The 24,269-nt window shown below is 36.8% G+C and overlaps 2 protein-coding genes across 5 annotated transcripts; one reads left to right on the top strand and one right to left on the bottom strand.

Moving 5' to 3' along the window:
• The first annotated feature begins 671 nt into the window (after nucleotides 1-671).
• Nucleotides 672-12,058, top strand: LOC108680109 (protein CREBRF homolog). The gene is made up of 9 exons (XM_018168865.2): nucleotides 672-836; nucleotides 4,011-4,097; nucleotides 4,906-6,991; nucleotides 7,147-7,242; nucleotides 7,389-7,614; nucleotides 8,051-8,141; nucleotides 8,767-8,852; nucleotides 8,982-9,202; nucleotides 9,477-12,058. The coding sequence occupies exons 2-9, from the start codon at nucleotides 4,095-4,097 to the stop codon at nucleotides 9,677-9,679; spliced, it is 3,012 nt and encodes a 1,003-aa protein (XP_018024354.1). The 5' UTR covers nucleotides 672-836; nucleotides 4,011-4,094; the 3' UTR covers nucleotides 9,680-12,058.
• Nucleotides 12,059-14,373: 2,315 nt separating this feature from the next.
• Nucleotides 14,374-23,940, bottom strand: LOC108680110 (luc7-like protein 3). 4 transcript variants are annotated; one of them, XM_047880191.1, is made up of 9 exons: nucleotides 23,668-23,940; nucleotides 21,326-21,406; nucleotides 20,439-20,807; nucleotides 19,960-20,136; nucleotides 19,433-19,554; nucleotides 18,280-18,555; nucleotides 17,128-17,312; nucleotides 15,142-15,247; nucleotides 14,374-14,794 (listed from the first exon to the last, which is right to left on the bottom strand). In XM_047880191.1, the coding sequence occupies exons 1-7, from the start codon at nucleotides 23,770-23,772 to the stop codon at nucleotides 17,309-17,311; spliced, it is 1,134 nt and encodes a 377-aa protein (XP_047736147.1). In that variant the 5' UTR covers nucleotides 23,773-23,940; the 3' UTR covers nucleotides 14,374-14,794; nucleotides 15,142-15,247; nucleotides 17,128-17,308. The 4 variants fall into 4 exon arrangements, with proteins under 4 accessions (XP_047736147.1, XP_047736146.1, XP_047736148.1 ...); XM_047880190.1 differs by having other exon boundaries at nucleotides 14,374-15,247; XM_047880192.1 differs by having other exon boundaries at nucleotides 14,374-15,247; nucleotides 19,960-20,124.
• Nucleotides 23,941-24,269: the final 329 nt, after the last annotated feature.

The raw sequence follows: 24,269 nt of genomic DNA, 5'->3' as shown, positions 1-24,269 counted from the left end.
TTTAAATATTATTTTTCGGTGACTATAATTGTAAATGCTTACATATAGAGCATGTTCGGTAACAATCACATTATTAGGGTATAATGAAAAGTTTGCCGGCAGGTGTGGAAGATAACTCAGTGTAAGCTAGGATTCCTCGTTCACAAACGTACACGAAAAGTGAGCGTACACAAGAAGTGCGTGCCAAAAATATGAAACAAATTGTGCTCCGAAAACTTTGAGTCATAGATTTGCTGGTTTCAATGAAGGGAACGTTGATAAAAGTATTATTAATAATTTTTTTAGTTAATAAAATCACACTTTCGTATGAATGGCGTTTTTAAATTAGAGGAAATTTAACATTTGGCACCTTGAAAGATTCCAAACGTATTCACAAACTTCTATCTTTTCCAATATGAAATAACGTTGAGCTTGTGTTTTTAAAGAACTTGAAATTTCATCTTGTCAAATGCTGGAATAAATCCTCGGAAAATTTATTTAAATTAAAAATTCTTGCACTATTTAGAGTACAAACTGTAAACACAACACACCCTCCAAATATGCTCAGCCATTGGTAGAAACATTTGTTGTTAAGGCTGCTGACCAATCAAAAGGAAGAGCCTCTCCCACGTCACTTCAACATCACGTGATTCAGAGAATAACATAGACTTGGCAACTTAGTGCGAGTTAGACTCTTGTTGAGGAAGGTTGTGTGCGAAAATATAATCTTAAATCAGTTACTGTGGCAATAGTGTTATCTAGCGAAGTTAAACTTTAACCGATAGAATACGGCAGTAGCAGCATCTAAAATCTATCTGGGATACAGTTTAGATAAAGGTTTCGGTCCTATCTAAAAGGTGAGCAGAAAAGTTCTTAGCAAGTGTGGTCTATGAAGTTGTGTTTATTTGTGTCGAGAGAGAGGTGCCAAATGAGCGACAAGTGCTGGTGCTGTGTGAGACCTAACTCTCTTATCTGGCAGCTGGGACCCGTCACCTCATTGTTGTTGTGTATAGCCCTAGCTAGATCATAAAATCATATAAGCCTAATTTGAAGTAGGTAATGTTGTTAAAGATATTTGAGTGGTTCCTTAATAAATCTTTAGTTTTTCATCTAATCATAATGTTGTTATAGGAGGCTCCTATAACTATAACAACATATAGGAGTAACGGACTTGTGTAGTTTAATTAGTTTCTATAATAGAAATGTGAGTCGCGTTCAGAACTCACGTTATAATGTTACTAATGTTAGAATGAGAACTTGGAATTTTTTTCCCCACAATGTGTTTTTCACAAGTAAGTTGTTCTTTCCCTTATTCTGGACTCTGGAGTAGGTAGGTACAAGCGTACGGTACAACAATATTTTATTCCTAATAAGTTAGTTCTTTTATGGTATATCATAGGTATACCATAAATTTACAAATTTACAGAAATAAAAACATATTAGAGTAGTACATAAGTACAATTGTAGAACTTAAGAAGTTTGACAAATTCTGAGAAATTTATGTATGAATTTAGCAAAATATTGAATACTGAATTGCTTTTGACAAGTTATCCTGTAATATTTATTTTCTAGGTTATAAATTTTGATATGTGATACCATAACTTGCTGGAATACCACCTAAAGGATTAAGTCATTAAGACAACTTGCCTTAGAGTAGTGGCTGTGTGGTTCGGAAGTTTCCAAAAAGTGCAGGCAAAATAATTTGTTATAGGGTGATTTAAATTTTCAGGTAAAAATAGGCAATTTTTCTTATTTTTAACTGAATCAATTGTGAAAAGGCCACGGGAATCATAGGAATGGGAAAAATTAGCCAGATTCATGCGTGATTTTGCCCAATTCATGTGCAGTAGATTATTGTAGGGGTAATATATAAACAAGTACTGTAGGTGTAGGACACATACGTGACATACCATATTGATTATTGAGACCTACTTCCAGTCCCATGTTTCAAAGCCAAAGCAATTTTGCCTAACACCTTTTTCTCCCATTCACCTGAACATGTCACAAGAATCTCAAATATCCAAAGTTATTTTCAAAACAGTGGTTTATATTAATTTAAGCACCTTCTGACTCGAGGACTTCCCATTCCAAACAGATCTGGTGAATAAATTTTGTTCAAATATCTGAATCCTGCATCTCAGTTTGAATATTAACATGTATGGTGGCTGATGCATTTTTTCTATCATCAATCTTGATTGCACTTCTTTGCTTTAAATATCTTGCCATCAGATCCTTTTGAAATTATATGCCATTGGGGCTTATTAGAAATTGCTACTACAATTCAGTTTCTGTTCCCTTGAAAAATTGCTTCAAATCAAAATTTAATAATGCATGTCTCCATGATTTATTGAAATTTGTCACTAACTGGTGAATAATAATTTACCATTTTCTTCAGACAATGATGGATATTTTAAAACATTTTTCTTTTTCTATTAGGAAGAGTAAAAATGTATTTTTAGTTATCTTTGCTTTGAAAATCGTACTTACATATGACTTATTATGCTCAATTGCGAGCAAGGATTTCTGGTTATGTAATACTTTTCAGGCTGGAAAAAAGTATTCATTGAGCAAGCTAATTAATGGCAAGCTCTCATTGCCCTTTCTGCAACAATCTACTACTATATATTTAAATATTGCAATAAGTTTATATAATATTTTCTTTCTGTCGAATATAAATTTCTCTTTACAAATTAAAAATCTTTTTCAAAAATATTTCATCCATATACAGTGAGGGGAAATAAATATTCGTACACTTGAAAAATCGTATTTTAATGTATGTAAGTACACAAACTGAACAGGAGAAGTGATTTATATTATGTATAGAGGCGCATTGTATTCAAAAATAGCATCAATAGAAATTAAATCTCAATGCAACATGTTAACTTCTAAAGACTATGCTTTTTGGGAAAAGGTTCTTTGGACGGACGAAACAAAAATTGAGCTTTTCGGTCGAAATTATTGTCACCATGTGTGGAGGAAAGACGGTTAAGCCTACCTTCCAAAGAACACTGTGCCTACTGTAAAGTTTGGTGGTGGCAACATCATGATCTGGGGCTGTTTCTCCGCAAAAGGTGTTGGTAACATATCACTTATAGATGGTAGGATGAATGCTGCAAACTACCAGAGCATCCTGGAAAATAATTTGACGACTTCTGTTGAGAAACTAGAGCTACCTGGTGATTGAATTTTCCAGCAGGATAACGATCCTAAGCATACTGCAAGATCCACAAAGAAATGGTTCGCTGATAGAAATGTACACGTTATGGAATGGCCAAGCCAGTCGCCGGACTTAAATCCGATTGAAAATTTGTGGCGGTATTTGAAGATTCAAATTAAGAAAAGGTCCCCAACAAACATTGAGAATCTTAAGGTGGTGTGCCAAGAAGAATGGTATAAAATACCAGTCAGCATCTGCAAATCATTGGTTGAGAAGTATAGAAATAGACTGGTATCTGTTGAGCTGAATAAAGGGTATTCAACCAAGTATTAAATTAAAATAATGCGGATTTATTGTTTTGTACGAATACTTTTTTCACCCGAAAAGTGAACATGTTGCATTGTTTTTTGTTGCTTTGAGATTTAATTTCTTTTGATAGTATTTTTGAATACTATGCGTCTCTATACATATGTAATTTAAATCACTTTTCCTGTTAAGTTTGTGTACTTGCATACATTAAAATACGATTTTTCAAGTGTACGAATATTTATTTCCCCCCACTGTATTTATTCATTAGTCACATTTATCATGAGTTTAGTAAATTATGAAAATGCTTAGACAACTGAAAAGTCTGTTGAGCTCACTACTGCCTCTCTTTCTGTATTCAGAATAACTAGGGGCTATTCTGTTGCTAATAAACATTTAATTATGATTGAGATGTCTAGGTGGAAATTTTTAAAAATTTGTCCCATACTGTTCTCTAATTTTTTCTATTGTTATGTTTGCTTTACATTGAAGTAAAATTCTTATATTTTCCCCTTAGATGTGTGAAGTGTGTAAATGGAGTCCATTCAAATTCATGACTTTTTTTCAGGGGGACTGAAGTTCTTCTCCTGTGCCCCCAGCCTAAGCTGGGATAGAGAAAATTATCCTGTATCATCCCATCACTCTGACAGCTATGGTAATAACCAACAACTCTGGAACAGTTGGGTTGAATTATGCTTTACAAATTTGTACTCATAGCTATAGGCAATATGCGGCATGGGACAATGCACCAACTTCGTTCACGGCCTCCATTGTGATCTGTTAATATTATTGTTATTTACCATCAATAATAGTTATTTATGGTATTTTAGTCAATATTATTATCATTAATATATACTAGCCTTGGAAATAAACCAATGTGGCTGCCTTGGCTGATTATTGAAATAAATATATACTTGATTGTATTACTGTAGTTATGTAGTATATTTACCAAGTTTGAAATTGTGACTTCAGACAATGCATTAAATTTTGTTATTAAAACAATTGGAAAGAAATTTTGGGTGTAATAACTGATAAGGCAAAATTTGTGCATGGATATCATATTGTGCATTGTTGCTTGAGCAAAGGCTTGATGTCAGGTGTTAAGCAATAGATGCACTAGAAAATTGCTGCAATAAAATTTTGCAGCACAACAAAATCGAAGAATTTTTACCTTAAAATGCAGTTTTTGTGAAATCAATTTCAAGGACACCTGCCTTGCACTGTTGTACATTTCATGATTTTGTATGCTCATAAAATTGGGGTGGATTTCATATTCTGCAATGAGTATAAATCTCTGAGTGTACGTATTTATGTGGTAGGCTAAGGTTTCATTTTAATTTTCTTGTAATTTGAACAAGGAAGAAAATGAGAAGTATATATGCAATTTCAAATTCCACTTTTTCTTCACACTTCAAATCAGAAAATTTTATAATTAATCAAATAATGACTGTTTTATTTTTCAGCAAGAAGACTTCCTCTTTGACTGGGGTAATGGTGATGGTCTGATGATGGAGAGCAGCTTTTCTGGTGGAGTTCCCATACCTCGACATCAGCAGTCTCAACTTATGGACTCCCACATGCACTCAAATGGGAATCTCCTGAGCCGTGCTCTGCATTCCAATTCCGGCATAGCTACTTCAGGAAGCAGCGATCAGTTTGTTGGGAGTGGAGATGCTGCAGGCTCTCCTTATCACCAGAATTGCATTTCTCCCCTTCACTACCAGCAAAGTCCTTCTCCTGGATCTGGAATGATTTCTCAGCAAAACCAAAACAGTATGGGATTCAGACCTCACAATGATTTTATATCCTATCAAGATAACTACAGCAATGTAGGCCTGAGCCCACTTCCTCCCAACTCACCTTCCCCTCACATGTGGCAAACTCAGAGCATGGACTTGGACGGTGATGTTTTTAATATCAAGCTAGAACCTCTCGAAATGCTGGGATGTGATACAGACTTGCTACAATTCGACAACACAGATTCAAATTTTGCGCCTGACGATTTTGACTTGCTAAGTCCAAGCCATGAACATGTGGTTTATCAGAACAGCCATCGTATTGACGAAATAATATCAAGTGGTTCAGGTAATGATCCAACATGCCTAGATCCCCAACATAGTTCCCCTGCAGCCATGGCTGCTGTACGACCCTCTGAAGTGATGAACGTAGGTCATCACTCTATCAGTCACTCGGCAGGGAGTGGCAACAGTGTATCCTCTCTATCTGGCCTTGCTATCCACTCTGACTTGCAGCCTGCTATGAACTACCAAAACAATCAAGATGATCATATTATGGACAACCAACAGTCTTCTGAAATGCAACATCAGCCATCGAGTTCTCAGCAGCAGGTGTTGCACTCTCAGTCCTTCACTGACAGCAGCTTTTTACATTCCCAGTTAAACAGCTGTGGTGGTATTTATTCTGGACTCGTATCTGGAGGCTCCGTTAAAATTGAACCAATAACTGACGTTTCTGATTCTTTTGTAGTTTCCTCTTTCCCTCCTCCCAATTCAGCTTGGCGAGACACCTTTCAGAGCAACTCTTCGTCCAATGTGAAATTTCAGAATAATACTTCTCCAAGCCTAATTTCAAGCCAATCTCTTATGTTAAACAGTAATTCTTCACCAGAACCTTCTATAGTGCGTGATCAAGGCATGCACGAGACACTGGAGCAGCTCCTAAGTCGCGGCAATAAACCAATTGTCAGCCAGTCTATTCCCACTACTGTCTTACAACAACAGCACCAGTTTCAACATGTTCAACGACCTCAAGCCTCATCGCTCCAGCAAAGTCACTTGTTGCAAAACCAGCAGCAAGCACAATTACACAAACTGCAACAAACTACTCAATTCATTAAAACGGAGGACCAGACAAATCAGCCGTCAAAATATCGCGAGCATCATTCATTGCACCTTCCACGACACGTTCATCATCAAAAAGCGCTTTCACCTACTCAACTGTTGGTAAATCAACAGAAACAACAAATCCCGCATGACATTTCCCCTCGGCAGCAAATTCCATCTCAGAGAGACATATATGCTTTATCATTTCCTTGCACACCAAACAACACGCCTGTTCAGTCCGGATCTCATATGCATTCTACTTTGAAAGAAATGCTTCAGTCGCCAACTCCCATCGCTTCTCCTATTTCGCCTCAAAGTGCTTCCTCTCCGGTCTCTTCATCTTCACCTCTCCCTGTGTGTTCGCCGGGAACTGCAAATTCTCCTTTATTGGCTCATTCTCCATTCAACTGCGCTTCTTCTCCTTCCAGTCAAATCACTGGTTTTGACGACCAGCAGTCTTTTGTTCCTGTAGGCCAGAGTGTCCCAACAAATAATGGTCTAGCGTCGCAGTTTACTACAAGTGCACATCATGGATCTCGAATACATCTCCAGAACTCTCAGCTTGCCACTAATACGCAATTGTCATCCTCTGCCCCTGCGCCTAACATGCTGGAGCAGATCTGGGGACGACGCGAGCCAAGAAAACATCTTTTGTCAACGAGTTCTTTGGCTGAGGAGCCGTTCGGTGGATCGTCATCATCTTTGGGTATGCCTAAACAATACCTGCTACTACTTACTTATCTGCTTAATTCAGAACAGTTTACACGGGGCTGTAATAAAAAAATATTTATTTAATTTTAGATGGCAAATTTACGTACTTCTTGGTATCAATGTTCCTTGACTCGAGTGTTTTTTTTTCAGGTTTGGCCTCGCCCGCTCCTGAGCTGAGCATTGATGAGAGCTTCTTGGATTCGGATGATGAATCCGAAGTGAACTACGATTCAGACTCTGACTACGGTTTGTCTACAACATAGCTTGATCGTACTCTACTCGTGTTGTGTCATTAATTTGAAAATTCAAACATATTTCTGATATTTTTAACTAAAGACTTATGATCCTTAGGAATTATTAAGTAGAGGATTTATATTATTTTTGATGTACAGAGTCATCAATGATGCAAGACACAAGCCTGCTTGGAACTTCTGTTGGTTCAAACAGTGGCGCCCGCAGCAAAGAACGCCACTTTTGGCAGTACAACGTGCAAGCTAAAGGACCTAAGGGCCAACGCGTTAGTCTGGAGCCCCACCTGACTGATCCTCATCAGCTGGTCACCATCGCTGACCCTGTCTTCTCTCATGCTGTGGGCTCCATTCAAGGCATTAAACATAGGTAATGTTCAAGGCATTAAACACTGGTTATGTTCAAGGCATTAAACATCGATAATATTCAGGATATTAAATACGAGTAATGTTCAAGGGATTAACTTCTGGTGAACAGAATTCTGGCCGACGAAGCACACGTTTTAATCATTCGAGTTCATCATGCGTGTTAAATAGTAGTAGGTTATAAAATATCAGTGTGTTGTAAAATCAAGAGTGCAAGTTATGAAAATCAAATTGACTGCAAAAAAGAACAATTGATGTAAACGAATGGAAGGCTCGAGCTTGATAACGGAGTGGATTATATATTGTAACAAGTGTCAACATCTTCAGTTTAAGTGTAGGTAGGTAATATTTAGTATATTTTTCATAAATAATTTTCATATAGCTATATTCAGTTCGTATACTCTTAATGTATTTAAAAATTTGTGAATGTTTACTCGCAGTGGGAAAGCTCGTCGAGGTGATGGCAATGATCTTAGTCCAAATCCAGTCAAGTTGGTCAACATCGGAAAACAACTTGGCGCTTTGAATAAGGTATGCGTCGCATTTAATGCCATTGAAATAATTGATATTACTTCAAATTACTGGGCTTAAGGCCTTAAATAAAAATTATCTTCCTACTAGTGTTGCGTCTTACAAAGAATAATTTAATTTAGATGTTATACAATACTGTATCATGAGTTTTTTACATTATCTTGAGCGAGTATTGTATACGTCGTAGAAAAGATCAGAAAGAGACGTTGTCTCGTAATTTTAGAGCGTGGCAGAGAATATGCTAAAGCTGCGCTTTGCAGATGATTAATGAAAGTTCCATTTCGTAGCATCAAGCTAAGTTGGGTTGCGTAGAAGCTATATTTTGCGGGCTAATTTAATTGTTCATATATTATAACTTTCCTGGCTTTGAAGGAATTTTCAATTTTTGTAACTTGTAGCGTGATGGTACCATCAAGTGATGCAGGAGTTAAAGAGTCACATTAGGAAGATTTATTTGTCTAAATTCTATCTCTGCCGGGATTGCTACGTTCCTGATGAATCGAACCTGCTCGGAATTGACATTTTTTTCTAGCTTGTCAAGTTTACGATAGTTCCATAATTCTTTTTATTTAAAACAAACTGCTCAAACTCAATTAGATTATTTTGCTAATTTAACTTGTTTTAGATGATCATGGACATGACCCCAGTTTCGGAGCAGCCTTTCCACATCCGACCGAAGTCGCGGAAAGAGAAAAACAAACTTGCATCAAGGTGAGCAGTCGAATCATGCTTTTGAAATATTGTAATATTTTTCACGAGCGAAATTAATTTTTTCAATGACTCAACCCTAGTCAATTTTTAACGCTTTAACGCTTTGTACTTGATTGTTTTCTCTTGCAGGGCTTGTCGTCTGAAGAAAAAAGCTCAGCATGAAGCTAACAAGATTAAACTGTACGGGCTTGGAGAAGAACACAAACTTCTTTTGATACAAGTGCGCCAGTGCCGTGCTATACTTGCCAAGAAATACTTGCTTCGCAAAGAAGTCTCCAGTGACGTGGAAAACGCTGTCAAAATTCAGTTGCAGCTCACCGAGCAATTAAACGCTTTGTCTTCCAATAAACGTGAGTTCAGTTAATTGTGTTCCATTTTTACAAATAAAAATTGTCAAACTGTCTATGCATCTACAAATACTTTGAAAATTTCAGTAATAAACGATGATTATTTCCAACGGGTCTATCTATGTCTTACAGTCGATAAAGATTCAACGAACCGAAAAATTATTTAAAGATTTAATATATTTAAAAAATAGTGCTAAGGTTACATATATTGTATATTACGATTTACATTTAGATTGCTACCATTTCATTCTCACATTCATGATGACGACTCCTGCAGCATTCCAAATCGCGGGTCAGACGACTGATTTCGTAAACAACGTCATCGACAAATGTCGCCGTGGTCGCACCAGTGGCGGCCTCGACGAGCTCGCTCAGAGTCTTGATGGCCTCTGCACCTCTGCAGGCTCAGGGCCTGACGGCGCAGGTGCGGAAGGCTACGGTCTCGGGACTGTCACCGACTACATGGCAGAGTTCAATTAAGTATCGTCTGCGAAATGGTTTATTAAGGGCAATCTAATGGCAAGCAGAAGCGCCTTCACAGCGATTTGCTTTTCAGAATGTGCTCGTCGAAACGATACAATTTCTGCACGATTGGAAACAACGATTTGCTTCAGTGACCTTGGAGGTACATTTTATTAATGATACGTTTCCTATGCAAGTTGGAAACTTCCGATCGTAAGCACATGCTAAGGTCAATTAGTTATAAATTGGAAGCTTTTTTTTTTCTTTGTAACGTGTTGAATCGTTATTTATTAAAGCGTGTGCCAAAAAGCCGGTTTTGTGGTTACAAGATTGTTCCCTCAGTTCTAAACTATTTCTGGATTCACTTTCTGCATTTGGTAGAACATGTTGTTGATTTCCTCTAATTTCATAGTTTATCAATGGTAGATGAATAGATGGAGGGCTGGTTCTTTATTATAAGTTAATTTCGTGGTGTTTAAGGCCTACCTGGGTGCTAATAAAGAGTATTCCTCTTTATATGAAATCTGCCATTCCATTCATTATTTGAAGGAATTACTTCTAAGCGTCTGGAAACGACTGTATATAGGCATCACAAGAATGTTGATTGTTCTCACATCTCGTTAACTGTCATTCAATAGTAGTTGTTAATTCTATACCGGCTTCTTGATGTTACCGTTTTATATCCTCTCATCTGTCTTGGATGTGTATACGGTTTTTACGTATCAACCTCATAGATCTTTGTGCGGCTGATTATAACTTATTTAATCATGACTTTCTTCCTCTAGCCCGTGCATGTTCTTCCTCGATTATATATCTTTCAATTTTAATGATCGACCCTCTCTATACTGCAGTTTCTATAGCATATTTTTTAAGTTTACTCTTCCTATCAAGTTTCTTGGTTTGAGTTTTCTACCTACTACGTATAACTGTAAATGCTGTTAAGTGTAATCATGAGATGATGTACGTTTTTGTGATCATTAGTCTTACAAATATGATAGCTGGAGCTAATCGTGTTACTTTAATTTGGTATTTTCGTCTTATTTATTAATTGCCTAACTCCTCGTCGTAAATGAGTAAGTCTACCAGGTCATAAGCAACATATCTGATCATTCAATAATTATAAATTTATTAGTTCTCCAATCTTGAGATCGTTCAAGCATCCCAACTTAATAACGCTTTGGTGGCATAAAATATTAATTTTTTGTCAATGATAACTAGTCATTTGAATAATCAATCATTCAAAGGACGGTCAAGTGCTGGAAATAAGTAAGTATCTCCTAAAATGTGATGATCAAGTTCATGTGTCTGCAGATAGTCATGTTGTAAAAAACGTCTGCTGCGCGGATGTTTTTTTTTTTTAGATTGAAAGCTATTAAAACTTTTTCATTTCAACGACTGCATTACTTTCTAAGTCAAGATAAATTTTACACACAATGGTAACACGATTGGAATTTGGTTCTAGCCTACAGCTCTGGTCTCATGGCGCCTGTGCTGTCGATTCGTAAGGAAATAAACTCACTAACACGTGCGTTGAATTTCTGTAGTCAGCATTGCGCCAAGAAACGATAAAAATGTGCAGCAATTTATATGGCATGAAATAGTTTAAGTTAAATTTAAATCGTAGAATTATAAGATGTTCCGCCAATTTATGTGCTCGGGTACGTTAGTCTTGAAATTTCTTTGGCTTAGCTTAGAGGTTTGGCAGTCATACTTGCCATTTTTTTTACATTTCCTATTGCTCTAGTAAATCCTGACATCGGATGAATTTGAAGCGAGACTGTAATGCTCTCTGAATGATCCACTGCCCGAAACTTGTTTTGTGTTATCATAAATTTTTAGTCCTCCAACAGTTTCATATACAGAAATCGGTTCATGTAGTGTCATGAAGACATGTAAAAGTTAACTTCGACATTTTTGATAGATTCGTTAAGGTTTCTACATGCAGATCATTCTGACTCTTCAGATTTACTTTTACGTCCGAGTTTACTTTTAGTCTGCTAAACACATGCACACAATTCTTGAACTTCGTGTTTTTCTTTGGTATTGTTCATTTACCGATAATAATAGCGAGGCAGAATTATTCTAAGTAGCCGACTGTGAAGGAATGCCACCGTTTTGCTCAATTTATAGAATTAATGGAGGAATAGTTGACTTGAACTGCCTTAAAATTGGTATTGAAGGTATACGTATAAGAAAATTTGTTGCTTGGTAGATTAGTTGAAAAAAATATTTTGTATTGCCGGTACAAGCTCTCCAACGAGTAAATTGAAATTTCAACCCACTACTTATGAAACATAAAGCGTCTAAAAATGTATTAGTTTCATAAGCAGGCAGAAGTTGCACGTCCCAGAAACAGTATGAATAGTTCGTTGCTGAAATGACCAGAGTTTTTTTTTTGCGCGAGCATTATACACTATCAGAATACATCATATTATGTCGCATGTCTTCCAATGAACAGGCAGAGCGGCACACTTCATTTGACACGTTGACTACGATTGCTTCATCTTGTACGATTATTTCATTTTTTGTACTGTTTTTAAACAGGGTTGCCAGACGGCCATTTTTTCAGGACAAATTCTGTAATTTAGTTTTTCTCAATTGCGTTGGCCGGCTAAAATTTATGATTGGGGTACTTCCTAATTAAATGTTAAATACTGCAAAAAAACGAATGAAATTTTTATAGTGGAACCTACAAATAATCTAGTATATTTTGAGTTATCGGCCTTTTTTGTTCTCAGATTTGGCCGATTTTAGGCAACCTGAATTATGTACCACTACGTCCTGAAGAAATACATTTCGTGGTACGCATATATACCACTTCGTAGTCAACGTGTTAATGAAAAGATTCCTGGTATCGATCAGAATCGTGCGAGAGGAGTATTTGCAACGATGTACACACGGGCATGGCTTTACAGTCAATATGCTTCAGCCGTCTAAGCGCCGTCATGTTTAGCTTGTATATATTGCATGCAAAGTAAATTTTATTCAGTGTGGACTCAATTACATAGACGCATATTGCGTTCACTATTCATCAGTGATTAATGAAGTTATCTGAGAAATCATTTGAAGTTTATATCTCTGCACTCAACGTTATGTCATACGTTTATATTGTAACGCCTGTTCATATAGCCCGTTTCTTCATCGACATAAGACTTAGTTATCAAACTGGGATAATTTGTAAATTTCTCGTACATCTCGGGAAACAACATTACGACGAACCTCTTGAAGCCTCTTTTTCGAAACTAAGATACTCCCGTGAATTTGTACCATTGTTTCGTAACCCAAATGCTACAGAAATAGTTACCAGTTTGTATACTTTGGCTCAATTTATACCATCAAATTATTCGTCACCTTTCTCCAGTGTAAATAAGAGTATTTTTGTAAAACTTATTCAGCTCCTACGATATTAAGTTTTCTTGTGATATATGCCGAAAAATATCTCCTATCAGCAATAGACATCTTTTAACCTATTAAAAAAAGGAAATTATATATGGATATATATACATTTATCGTTTACGTTAGTTTCCATATCCTTATCAGGGTTCGTACCGGTTATGGAAAATCATGGAATTTGATGTTTCTTTCCCAGGCCTGGAAAGTCATTGGATTTCATTTCAGATTATGGAAAATCCTGTAAGTTGCAAATTAATGAAAAAAAGAAATGTTTTTCTGTGCTGCGCGTGTTTACTGCTTGTGCACAGTTTCAAGTATTTTCAACTTCTGATCGATATGGACACTTTTTGGCATGCCATTCTGTCAAATAGCACCTACAAGAAGCTCTGAATGTAGTGCAGATGCTCACGCTGCTGTCTCATGGCCAAGGCACGGTTGAGAGAGGGTTTTCGTTCAACAAGGAAATCATGACGCACAACATGAAAGAGCGAACTGTGGTTGTCCTGCGTGCTGTGGTTGATCATGTAGCAGATGTTAGTGGCCTGGACAAAATGACCATCACCACGAAGATTCTGCTTGCAGCTGGCAGTGCCAAAACAGCCTACAATACTTATTTGGCAGAAGAGAAAGAGCAGAATGCGAAGGCCCAGAAAACCCAGAAGAGGAAGGCTGTTGGATGAGCTAGATGAACTGAAGAGGCCATATCAGGCCTACACTTCAGAGCCGACATCACTAAGAAGAAAAGGCGTATGGATGAGGGCATCAAGGCGCTTGAGCAAGCAGAAAATGAATATCCAGAAGCAATGAAGAGAAAGAAGGATTTGAAAATTATCGCAAAGTTCAACGCCATGAGGCGATCTTTGAAAACAAACAGGAGCTAAACACTCTTGAACTGAACATTAAAAAAAAAGTCGATTAAATAGCTGCCAGTTGAATGTTAGGGTAGTGGTGTTGAATTCGAAACTGTATCGACCAGACATTATCATGTACAATCTGGTGTGCATTACTCAATATATGTAGTGATTTGACAATATTGAATTCATAATAATGAAAGTATGAGCTTGATTTGTTCAGATTTGTGTCATTTCTGTTCCTTTGTGTCTGCCTGCACTATGCATTTACACGTTTGCTATTTATCAACTGTAGGAGATGATAGAATATGCACGGTTAGTTTCTCAGTCATACTAAGTGTCGTATAAGAGTCTTAGAAAATTATATTGATGGTCATTGAAAAGTCATGGAATTTTTTTTTCTAAATACCGGTACGAACCCTGCCTTATATTGCACGACATTAAAGGTTGTTTTGATAGGTAAAAAAAGTCGTTTTATAAATTTTATTGTACAACATTAGACAACTAACATCGTCTCACCTTGCCGTTCGCAGTGGCAGTTACAAGGACGGTGCAGAATAATGCAAAACATGGAACTTAATCTAATTTTTCGTTACAAAAATCATTCATATCCCGATTTAAATTAAATGCCAACTGCTATTTAACTTCGGAAATATTGCATTTCCTTTACGTCGTTGAAGTTTATGTTTGTTTTATTATCAAACCGAACGAGAAATGGGCAAATGATATCTACGCACGGGAAATTAATGTCATTTCAACACACCTCAAAAGCTGAAGACCGACATGAAGACATGCGCACGAAGCGTCGGAATGAAGTGACATCAACATACCTCAAAATCACGCGTTATTTAGCAGTATCTGGCACTAAACGAAAGGCCGCGCTGTGATGCTTAAAACGCGAACAGGGTCCAGAGAGGGAGAAATTAACGAGCTATGATACAAAGTTACATTAAAGTTATGCTTAATGTAAATCTTATCGAAGTTTCGCTACCTACTTTCAAGCATATCACGTAAATTATCTAACATAAATCAGCATTGATGCAACCCTGATATCAACGCACATCATCCGTAAATACGCAAAGAACTTCACAAGAAAGAGCGACAGAATAGTGGTCAATAGTTCGAATGTAACTCGTCAGTAATTGAGATATCAATCAATAATGATAATAATATAAATGAAACCAAGTGATGACCAATGGTTGGAGGGACAGAAGGAGGGAGGGTCAGTGTGGTCACCTTGTGCATGCACGTCAAACAGGCGTTGTGGTGGTGCAGCTGATGGACGGTAGAGAAATGGAGCTCTGCATTCAAACTCCTGCCTTACTTGCGACGGCAACGAGTTCTGCAAAAGCCATTCATTCATTAGTTATTTGATACTGAAAACAAATGAGGCCAACTCAAAAAGGCTTTAGTAGTATATTAAACCTACACACACATCAACCATAAACAATTTCGAAACATGCCAACATTAATCCCCAAGCATGGTCTCATTTAGTGAGCTCATGTCACAAAAACGTAGAAAGTAACTGGAAAAAGATCCTACACTTTTATTATAATTGATTTTCAGAAATCAACTTCTTAAGAGAGGTGATGAAATTAACCGATGCAACTTACACAATACCATCACTAACATGCACTAAGTTTGTACGTGGTAGAAGTGAACGCTCAACTAAACCCCAGTGTCAGCTATTAGCCTATTACAAAGAAATGGATAATCAATCAAAAAAACCTGCTTGTGTCTGTTCTATAAAGCAATCGTTGCATAAGGAATGATCCCTGGTGACGTAAGGTGATTTTCGTCGCTTAACCAAAAAAAAAAACTCCCAGAGCTTTCAATGAAATTGAATTTCGTACAATTGATTACTGGTTACAACCAGCAGCTATTCCGAAACTAAAAATGCAATAAAGCTCCAATATCTCAAAATTTGAGCAATATATTGCTAGCCATAGCCATACTAGAAGAAGTATCACGGGGCTTTCGAGAGACGCCCCATGAACTAAAAACAGTACAAATTACTCAAGTGGAAACTATGAAACAGATAAAAGGCTATTCTTAGTCAGATTGCTTAACTTCACACTGACACCTCGTTATTTAACATGGAGATAATTTCGTGTCGTGAGAGCGTTTCAAAGAAGATAATGGTATATTAATTAAATATTGCATCGGTCACGATGCTCAGGGCTAGAGAACTCAAGATACCTCAAGAAAGTCGACATCACGACGGATGAAGGAACGCTCGTTCGAAGATATCGATACAATGGAAGATAGGTATCACAGTTAATGGACAATGGGACTTTAGCCTCATTTATCCGGAGAATCATTCGCATAGCTGAAAAGAATGGTAACATGGCACAGTATTTAGACACCTATTCCACCCAACGCCAAGGTCCCTGCTACCTAACAATGATAAAAAATGATTGAACTAGATCTTTCGTAAAATATTAGTGGTCTCAAATTCTCCACGGTCAAATACAAATACACAAGGCTATCTTGAAACACTGAATGGCAACAAATAATGCATGAATCATTAATGATTACGAGTTTGACACACTATTCCTCAACTAAAATTAATGTAGTATCGTGGATAATTATTTATACCACATCTCGCTACCATGAACCACAAACTCGATATGAAAAAATTGTACTATAATCCAGAATAATATTACTAAGGTGTGAATTAGGAATGAATGCTTATTTGTAAATCCAGGGGACAAAGTAACACTTTATAACCCGTCTAAACGAAAAATTGCATCTTCCAGAAGCTAGTCTACATAAAATCAAAGTTCATTGTACTGGCAGCTAAAATTTATTGCTCTTCAGAAATATTATCTTTCAATAATGATGCGAGTTCCAGTTCCTTTCATACCTTCAATCAAGTAATTCACCGAGCCTCCAATTTGTTTGGAATTAATTTTTCAAAGGGACAGGTGCCTAGATCTTGATTCGACGATTGACGACACTAAACTCCCTGACGGAACTTACTCAGGATCCAATCATAATTTTTACATTTCCTTCTCGAACCCAAACATCATCAAAAGCTAACGGTCAATCAACTTCTTTCAATAAGTATGCAGTAAAACACAGCTGATTCTATAGGGAGAATTTGTAGTTTTCAGGGCAGTGTTAGAGTTCACCCACCTGACACGTGGGTCGGCCTGGAAAGAAATACACAACTTTATACGTTTTCATTATCAGTCAGGGCATACCTGAATGGGACTTACCTGACTTATGCGAGCAACTCACTGCCACAACTCCGCACCGACAGCCCCACTTCTCACTCCAAGGCCAGGCAGTCTTCAACGAAAAGTAGAATAACTATGTACAGTTGAGCATCTTAGCAGTAATTGAAGATGATGTGCGATGATCTTGGGTTGCATTGTAGTCCAGAGAAACTTGGAGAGTTTACCTGCATGGCGGTGACTTTAGTTCATAGATGCAATAGTTATCGTTCGTTCAAGCGTTCTTAAATGCATTCGCTTGCTTTGTATATTAAATTCACGCTAACCGATGCTTTACTTAATCCGGATTACAAGTATTTGAAAAATAAAAACTGAAAGCGTAAATGAATCGGAATAACCAATTTCAACATATACAAGCCTGAAGATTCGTGAAAAACTAACACTACCCAACAAGATTGTACTTTTATTCTGCCTTAACTAATCCATCGTAACCTCGTCATACATTTCGTGACGACCGATCACTAAAAACGGGTCAACATAAATTAAACTAATGCTGACATCACGGCTAGAAAATCACTATACTATTCAATATTTATTGAAAATTATTGACAGTGTGAGTAGGCGGACACCGAAAGTATATTTGCCGTGCCAATGAGGTCAAAGCAGAGTGGTTGGGACCATTTATGCAAAAAGCAAACGATTTTACGATGTTGGAGTTTTATCTGAAGTGTTCTTGGAGAACAGTCAGTAACGTTAGCAGAATGATTAGTACACAAAAAGAGGAATCTTGCTAAAAGAACATCACCTTAATCATGATTCCATAATAATTTGGTGACATCACTGTAAACGGTGTCAAATTTCACAAATGCAACTTGGATTAGTCGTGTGACTAGATCTCAGAGGACAACTTGGATTAGTCATGTGACTTATGTCAGCGACAACCTGGATTAGTCGTATGACTAGATCTTAGAGGACAACTTGATTAGCGATGTGACTCGATTTCATAGGACAACTTGGATTAATCATGTGACTAGATCTCAGAGGACTTCTTTTTAAAAATAAAATCAAAACCATTGCAGAACGACACGAGGCGGTGATACACGCACCAGTTCAAAACTACATGATACAATATAAACATATATAAAATTAAAATGAATATGTAACACATGAAGTATTTTAATACCAGCTTACTACCTGCCGGAACCGTTTCGGGAACCGTAGTAACCGTCGTCCCTGTATCTCCTGCCATCACGAGAGCTGCGATCGCGAGAAGTGCCATCTCTTGACGATCGATCCCTTGACGAACGGTCGCGAGAGTCACGAGAGCTACGATCACGATCTCCACGATCGGGCCGATCACTGCGACGGTCGCGATGACTACGGTCGCGGTCGCGGTCTCGATCACTTCGACGATCATCGCGCCTTACAGCATCGCGGTCTCGGCGATCGTCTCGAGGAGGGCGGACATCCCTGTAGCAAAAATGTTGTTGTTATCTTTTGTTTACTCTCAGAGATAGTTATGCCCTTAAAAAAAACTACGAACAAGAAGCTAATTTCAACTGATAACTAAAGTAACTTCTGGGGACTTCAATCAAACAATCATTCTTCACACTACAAAAGTTGTTTGCAGCAAATTTTTCTTGAGACAAGTGTGTTCATATCCACGATGAAAATGATACCACTGAATGGAAACCGGAAATAAGCGAGTACATAAATTGACAAGATAATTAAAGAATAGAAATAATTTTATACATGAATTAAAACGAGATGTTCTTTAAGCATTCACACCCGTCAATGCACAAAGAAATTATTTGCGCATCGCATTCAAATACCGGTAGTTGCAACACAAAACAACCAAACTGGCTATCCCTGCCACTGACAAAAATGTCAAGTAATTTCAGTAAAAACAGTAATAGAACTATGGAAAGTTTTTGCAAATTATTTTCCCCTTAACAAAAAATTTTCCATCTAGTAATTGCATCACATTGGTGAACAATAGAAAATACAGAAATATTTTACTATTTCATTATAATTCGTCTAGACTGACATTAATTGATAACAATTTTTCACAATTTTTCTACTAGGTACCACCTTAAGCAAGCGAACCCTCAAATCCTTCTCAATCATCCAAGACTTAGATGTAATTTCATATATAGTTAAAGCTCTAAGAAGTGTGAAATTGACTACACACTGAGATCACACTAGCAAAATAGTGACGAGTTACTCTTTCAGTCAATTATTGACGGTTTCCAATCTAAACCCAAAAATCACAGACGAGAAATAGGCCGCGACAGTTTAAGTCATATACTTGGGCAACTTTTGATAATAGGCTCCTTTTCATAATTACCTGGGTTTGTCATCGCGAGCGCCACCCATTCTGCGCTTATCTTCCTCATCTAGCAGGCGTCTTCTCTCCTCTCTTTCTTTTTCTCGCTGCTTCTCCCGCTCTTCTCGAGCCTTCTCTCGAGCCTGCAAAACGTTCTTGCAAATAAAATTTTTTTGAAGATGCAGGAGCTGAACATAAGAACTATTACCGAACATTTTTATTGACAGTTAAATTATTGCAGAGAGCAGTTTATGGATACAGGTACACATTTTGATGATTTTTTAGGAAATGAATAAAGATAGAAAGAGGGGCAGAAGTTGAGTATCAGAAAACCTAATCTTGCATGTAAGAATCCTTCAGTTTTTGTCGTAAACTGTTTAAAGCATGATTTTGCAGACAAGTTGCTTATGCTCACCCTTACTGATTACTGACTTGACATGCATGAACTCATAAATTCCCTTGGTATAAGAAGTTTTGTTTTATTAAAGTAATAGAAGAAATTAGAAGAGAAACACAAGAACTTCCTCATCCCGCATGCTTGTACTTACATCCTTTATTTCTTTGATTGCATCCCTGAGCTTGGCAAAGCCCATATGCTGCTTCCCAGTGAGATGGTCATCGATGCGTTGCTGTGCATCGCCAACAATCAGAAACGCCCCACAGATTTCACAGACTTCCATTTGCTTCTCTTGAGATGCAGCCATTTCAGCAGCCTGGTGGAGACACTGAGTGATCAGTGAGCAAGCAAATGTATGAATACTCAACAAGTTTATAATAAAATCGTAGAGTAGATAAGTGGAACCTTTCAATTCTGGATACACATACATTTATATAGGCAACAAACAATTCGGATGTTGATTTTTCATGTAACTCGTATTTCACTCATTAAAACGGAAATTCAAATAAATAAATGTACAGCTTAATGCAAAAATTTGATTAATTCCATTCAAATTGATCCATAAATATAGGAGTTTGAATACAAAAAATGTTATCAGAAAAATCTAATTTCATACAGCACATAGCTAACCTGGTGCCAAACAGTATTTTCATGAGCCTTCCTGAGTTGATCTCGCTCCTCTCTTAGCTTATCACAAAGCTTGCTGAGTCCTTGAGCTTCTTCCACATTGCCTTCATTGCCAAGTCTCTCAGCTTCATTTACAAGCCCTGTGATGCGCTCAGATAAAAGCTCTATTTGCTCATCAACAGCAACATCCCCAGTGGTGACATTACTCAGAGCTTCTTTCACTGAGAGGGACAATCGTTGCCGTCCTTTCCTAATGCGCTTATCCACATCCACCAACATTGTATCTGCATAACGGATGAAGTCATCTTCAAATGCAGCTCTTCGGTGAGTGTTTGAGGCATCAAACTCCCGTTTGATGTCTTCATCATGGATCTGAAGTCACCAATGAGAAATTTCAGACATTTCAGTGTTGAAATGAGAATTTTTCATAAATTACTTTTAAATGAAAGTTGTCATTTACTCACATTACATAATATGGTCAAACAAAACTTAATTTGCATAATAATTGAATAATAATTAATAATAATAATAATTAAAATTGAAATTTGATTCATACTGGAAAACAATTTCCCCAAGAAATTCATAATTGCATAGCCCCATTCATCTATCTCTACTCTTAATAACTTGAACATTCAAATGAGAATGCTGAGCAAGTGAAATTTTCCAAGTTTGAGAGTCATCCGCTAGAACTAAATATTTATTTTTGACAAAGCCATAGAAATGCAAAAAGCCTTATATACTTACATAGACTACATAGAAGCTCTAGCAAAGTCATGATTATAACATATTCACCTAATTATAAATAGTAAAGTAGATATGAGAAGAAGAAAAGTCTACTCATTCTAATGACTAACTTGTAACCAAGACGGATGCCAAGCCTACAACCTCACCTTGTCACAGATTCCTAAGTCAGACTTGGTGTTTGTAAAGAGATCGTGGGGACAAAACTTGACCAAATAATGCTTGCACACCTGCAGCAAAAAAAATGGTTTCAAATAATATGATTATCCGCATAGAGACAAAAAGGTTAATAGATAAATAACAACAAGTATTCAGAATTAATAGGAACACTTAGACATGTATGATTTGAAAATCAATCACAACAGAACTATTGCCAATAGCAAGAGCTAACAATGCCAATCTTTAACTAAGTCTCAATTGTTATCAAGGGACAAGATGCCATGCCAATCAACTAACATCAGATCATACTATTATATTGTATTAATTTATGTTTATTTAAATTGTTTTACAATGATGATTATAAAATGAGAGTGAATTCAAATCATTCCAAAATCTTAAATAATTCCAAGAAGCAGATGCTTAGAATTATCATCTGGGAATTCACATTTATTTTTAACTGTTCTCCACAATGAAATATTTTATTTCAATTGATTATACATATCATTCTATTCTAGAAATTTAATTGCACAACATTTTTAATTCTTAAATGTTAAGGTAAAAGAATATGCATGTTGAACCCCATGAACAATGTGAGATCCCATTATCTGAATTATTATTCTAAACTTCACAACTTCTGTTGCAATAGTAATTGAATGAATAGAATCTTTGTAGTTTAAAACCTGGAGGCAGTTGGCATGCAATGAAACTACTCTTCTAAAAATTAGGAATTTCAGTCAGGAAATGCCCAATTCTAAAATGGCAGGATTGTTGATGGCTCTGCTACTAATGCTGAGGCTACGTAACACAATAGAAAGATAAAAAAATTATGCATATCTAATAGGTTAAAAATAAAAATGTGACCCACGAAAAAGAGCTATTATTTAAAACTGAAAAATGTGACCCGCGAAAAAGAGCTATTATTTAAAAACCTGTCATAGAACCCCCTCCAATTTTCTTATTTTTTGGTAAAATAACTCCAGGTTTTGATGCATTGTAGTACAGCAATCCCTTGATTAACGCGGTTAATAAATCCCTGAGTTTTACCGTGTTAAGCAAAACCGCGCTATCAAACTTAAGAATATATGGGAATAATTATAAAGAATCCTCAAAAATAGCAAAGGAAAGGAAAATTATGTAGTTTGATAAAAGTGAGCAGTAGATATGGCAGCGATCTTGACCAGTTGAAGGCTAACGAGTAACTAGCCCTTTACGCACTGAATTATGTTTCGAATGATCTAATAAGCAAAAAGTAACACTTTTGTTACGAACGTAACACCTCTGGCTAGAGGCGGGAAAATGATGCGTTGTGAAAAAAAGTCACGCTAATCAAAACTGGCACCGCGTAGATTAAGGGTAGGTCACAAATTTTTTTTCCGCGTTAATCAAAGCCGCGGTATTCAAAACCGTGCTAATCAAGGGATTGCTGTAGAACTCTTCTAGTTACATAGGCAAATGACAAATTTGAGGAAAGTTTCATAGTTTGCAAATGGGGCCCAGGGCACCACCCACGAATGGGGGAACTTTGACCACACCTAATGTCAGCCCTGCTAGGCTGCTGGGGTAACATAGACCAGCAGCAGCTTGGAAATTAATTTAAAATTACCAATACCATATATAATATATTTCATGTTTGATACACCTATTAATGTTTTTTCTTCATGTTTCAGACTCTACAGAGTCTTATATACGGTAATTTTGACTTACCTAATTTCCAAGCTGGTCAATATTACCCCTTCACAGCTGACATTAGGTGGTCTAACGTCTAAGTTCCCAAATTTGGGGGCAGCATCCCCTATCTGCAAACTATGACTCTTTCCTCAAATTTGTCATTTGCATATGTAACTAGAAGAGTTCTACTACAATGCACCAAAACCTGGAGTTATTTAACCATAAATATAATTGATTTTACCACCCAGTCTAAGATACCCCAAGAGCTGGGGTAACAAAGACCATCACTTTTTTTGAAATTACATAAATTCTGTGAGAGGCAGGAGCCAGCAATTTATGGTGAGTGAACCTAGAGTAGCTATAGACCTGTATTTTGCACGTTTCAAGTTAAGTTTAATTTTGCTAGTAAAAAATGTCATCATTTAAAAAAAATTAGTCTAAGTCACCCCATTTTACAGTAGGTACCGTACCAGATAGCACGTTGGCCTCGACGCCCTTCAAGGCTTGAGTTAAGCTTAAGAAGTTAAGGCAACTTCAAGTCTTCATCTAGACTCTACTTTATGATTATCAAAAATTCAATGACCATTAGAGACAATATACAAGAAACTCGTTTTTACGCACTGCACAAAATCAATCAAGACACCGCAATTCTTTTTTGTCTCACCTCAGGCGATTCCCAAGTCAATTTATTGTTGCAGTCGTTTGGATTGACATTTCTGTTCCTTCCCATCAATTCGTCTAAAAGAGCAGCTGCAGCAGATACTGCCATTGCTTATATTCGATTATATAAGAACCCGTTTACCAATGAATGAAACAAAAAATGATGAAAATTTGTAGCAATTAGCCTACAAAACTTGAGTATTTACCGCTCCACTTCCCTGAAACACTACGCACGTTGAGATGTATCACGAGCTATGTCGATAGTGAGACGTACCAACATCAAATAGAATTAAACTTTGAAATCTATATGAATTTGTCTAAATAAAGAATCTCTTCCCATTATTAAGTCAGTAATTCATTAAAATGTTAGTATTCAAACGAAGAGCATGGTATGATACAGTATTTACCAAACTAATATGGTTGGCTAACCTGCTTGAAAATTATCGAGAACAAACTATCAAACTAAAAGCTACATTGAAAATAATTTCCAGATAAAATTCATTCAGTGAAAATAATCACAACCATGGATGATAGCGGGTGTTTCTAGTCTTCACGTTTTCAAAAATAATAATAATATCATTTATTTAAATTCTTGTAAATATTTTA

The sequence above is a fragment of the Hyalella azteca genome, unplaced genomic scaffold, assembly GCF_000764305.2.
Source record: "Hyalella azteca isolate HAZT.00-mixed unplaced genomic scaffold, Hazt_2.0.2 contig4943, whole genome shotgun sequence".
Taxonomy (NCBI): Eukaryota; Metazoa; Arthropoda; class Malacostraca; order Amphipoda; family Hyalellidae; genus Hyalella; species Hyalella azteca.
The sequence above is the reverse complement of the archived record's forward strand: the minus strand, read 5'-3'. Positions and strand labels throughout refer to the sequence as shown.